Here is a 3,069-nt window from a genome sequence, read left to right on the forward strand (position 1 = left end):
CCCGGGTTCAAGCGATTCTCCTGCTTCAGGCTCCTGAGTAGCTGGGATTACAGGCGTGTACCACCAAGCCTGGCTAATTTTTGTATTTTTAGTAGAGACAAGGTTTCACCAGATTGGCCAGGCTGGTCTCGAGCTCCTGACCCAGTGATCCACCTGCTTTGGCCTCCCAAAGTGCTGGGATTACAGGCATGAGCCACCACATCTGGCCTGGGCATTGGTTTTGTATAAGCATTATTGCTAAAGTTAGTTCTAACATTTATTAGCTCTAACACTCCTTTTAATGTGGAATCTTTAGGGTTTTCTACATATAAGATCGTGAACAGAGATTAATTTTACTTCTTCCTTTCTGATGTGGATGACTTTTATTTCTTTTTCTTACCTAATCGCCCCAGCTAAGACTTCCAGTACTATAATATATTGAATAGAAGTGGTGAGTGTGTGAATCCTTGTCTTGTTTTTGATGGTGTGGAAAAAGCTTTCAATTTTTCACTGTTTGATATGATGTTAGTGTCAACAGAAAGAGGTCCCAATCCAGATCCCAAGAGAGGGTTCCTGGATCTTGCACCAGAAAGAATTCGGGATGAGTTCATAGAGTAAAGTGAAAGCAAGTTGATTAGGAAATAAAGGAATAAAATAATGGCTGCTCCATAGGCAGAGCAGCCCGTGGGCTGCTGGTTGCCTATTTTTATGGTTATTTCTTGATTATATGCTTAATAAGGGGTAGATTTGTCATGAGTTTTCTGGAAAAAGGGTGGGCAATTCCCGGAACTGAGGGGTCCTCCCCCTTTTAGACCATGTAGGGTAACTTCCTGATGTTGCCATGCATTTGTTGTCATGGAGATGATAGGAGTGTCTTTTAGCATGCTAATACATTATAATTAGCATATAATGAACAACGAGGATGACCAGAGGTCACTTTTATTGCCATCTTGGTTTTAGTGAGATTTGGCCAGCTTTTTCTTTTTTTAACTGCAACCTGTTTTATCAGCAAGGTCTTTATGATCTGTGTTTTGTGCCAACCTCCTACCTCATCCTGTGACTAAGAATGCCTGACCTCCTGGGACTGCAGCCCAGTAGGTCTCAGCCTTATTTTACCCAGCCCCTATTCAAGATGGAGTTGCTCTGGTTCAAATGCCAATGACATTTCACTGTGGGATTTTCATAAATGGCCATTATTATGTTGAGGTAATTTCCTTTTATTTCTAATTTGTTCAGTGAATTTAATACTTTTCTTTCTTTTTGCTTATAAAACTAATATAAATTCAATTTATTTACAAGTTACTTACAAATTTTTTTTTTTTTTTATTTTGAGATGGAGTCTTGCTCTTTCACCCAGGCTGGAGTGCAGTGGTGTGATCTCCACTCACTGCAAGCTCCACCTCCCGGGTTCATGCCATTCTCCTGACTCAGCCTCCCAAGTAGCTGGGACTACAGGCGCCTGCCACCATGCCCAGCTAATTTTTTTTTGTATTTTTAGTAGAGATGGGTTTCACTGTGTTAACCAGGATAGTCTCGATCTGCTGACCTCGTGATCTGCCCACCTCAGCCTCCCAAAGTGCTGGGATTACAGGCATGAGCCACCGCACCCGGCCGCTTACAAATTATTTTAAACTTTCAAATAATTATTATAATTTATAATTTATATCATCAAAGTTTCAAAATTTTCCAAATTTTAAAAATTCAAAGTAGATTATTTTGAAAATTCAGAAAAATATAAGGACACAAAGGGAAAAATTACTCGTGATTCTATTCCTTAACTTTTCCTTAATTTTTGTTCCTTGTGGTCTCTTTCTTAGGTAATTTGGCCCAGACAAGAGCTAGGATAACAGTGGCCTCAAGATCTTTGCCTCCACATTTCAGTGCTGGGAAAGCCAAGGTAAGTAACAGATTTGCACCAAACATGGTATGGACTTGCAGGTACTCTTGACCCAGGGGTAATCTTAGAGTGGGCAGCATTAGTTCCCTTCATGCAGCCCTCTGCCTGGGTAGTCTAGTAGAGAGATCAAAGGCATTTAGGAAGTCAAGGGTTAGGAAATTGGAAACATCATGGAATCCTTACAAACCTGATTATCAGAAAGAGCACTTAAGAACAATGCTACCTGAAAATAGTCTGTCTAAGAAAAGATAAAGCATTTCTCTGAAACTACCAGCAAGCTAGTGGACCAAGTGGAATCAGGGAGGAAAGAAACTGCAGTGTTTCCTATTGTTCTGCTTTGCCCTCTGAAAAATGAGTTGTACACTCATCTGTGCAAAGGGGTTATTAGAAGGGTTAAAAAATATCCAGCTGTAAAATATGTTGTTAACTGTTCTATTCTTCCAGCTAAAGTTTAACAAGAGTCTTAAGGACTGCTTGGTTAATAGTCACTGTAAGTGCTAACACGGAAACACAATTATCTTGAAGGTGTTGGAGTGAAAGCTGGTCACATTTCTGAGTTTTCTTAGCTGTTGGTTTACACTGAAAATTTATGTAATAAAGAACAAACAATTTGGCCACACATTAATACTGTTGAATAGTATTCCAAAATTGATACAGATATACATATTTATACTTACTTTGCTTGAGAATAAAAGACTTATTTGCACAGAGTAGGAACTCAAATCATTTTTGTTAACAATAATTTTTACACTAATATTGCTATTATAATTCATTGTAATACCCTACATTTCAACTTTGCTACTTCATGGCAAGACATTAGAACTATCTGGGCCTCTCGAAGAGATTTACACATGAATTTCAGTGGTTCTGAGGGCCTCTTAATAGTACATGTAAAATTCTATCTGTATTTAATACCGTTGATTCTCATTCTTGGTGAAAGTTGTGCTCTCTAAAGTTGCTGCAAACTCGGAATCAGCAAATACTGAACTATTGCTTCTAGGAGGAAATACAGGGTCCATACTTAGGTCACAATATTTTTGTGAAGTGATCAGTGTGTAACCTCATTTTACACGTTTCTGTTAAAAGACACCTTGTTTAATATACGTTTCTCTAAATAATTAGTCAGTATTTTTTCTTTTTTTTGAGATGGAGTCTTGCTCTGTCGCCCAGGCTAGAGTGCAGTGGCGCAATCT

At 38.7% G+C, this 3,069-nt stretch overlaps 1 protein-coding gene across 5 annotated transcripts in view; it reads left to right on the plus strand.

Moving 5' to 3' along the window:
* The window catches only part of MYO3B (myosin IIIB), a 501,265-nt gene that overhangs the window by 276,570 nt on the left and 221,626 nt on the right, over positions 1 to 3,069 (plus strand). For all 5 annotated transcript variants that reach the window (XR_001002191.1, XR_001002189.1, XR_001002190.1 and 2 more), the window contains exon 23: positions 1,797 to 1,876. Coding sequence is in view for 2 of the 5 variants with exons in the window: in XM_011945915.1 (XP_011801305.1) it covers positions 1,797 to 1,876 (80 nt within the window). In the remaining 3 variants the exon portion in view is untranslated. The remainder of the gene's footprint in view (positions 1 to 1,796; positions 1,877 to 3,069) is intronic.

Source organism: Colobus angolensis, unplaced genomic scaffold (genome assembly GCF_000951035.1).
Source record: "Colobus angolensis palliatus isolate OR3802 unplaced genomic scaffold, Cang.pa_1.0 Scaffold247, whole genome shotgun sequence".
In the NCBI taxonomy this organism is placed as follows: domain Eukaryota; kingdom Metazoa; phylum Chordata; class Mammalia; order Primates; family Cercopithecidae; genus Colobus; species Colobus angolensis.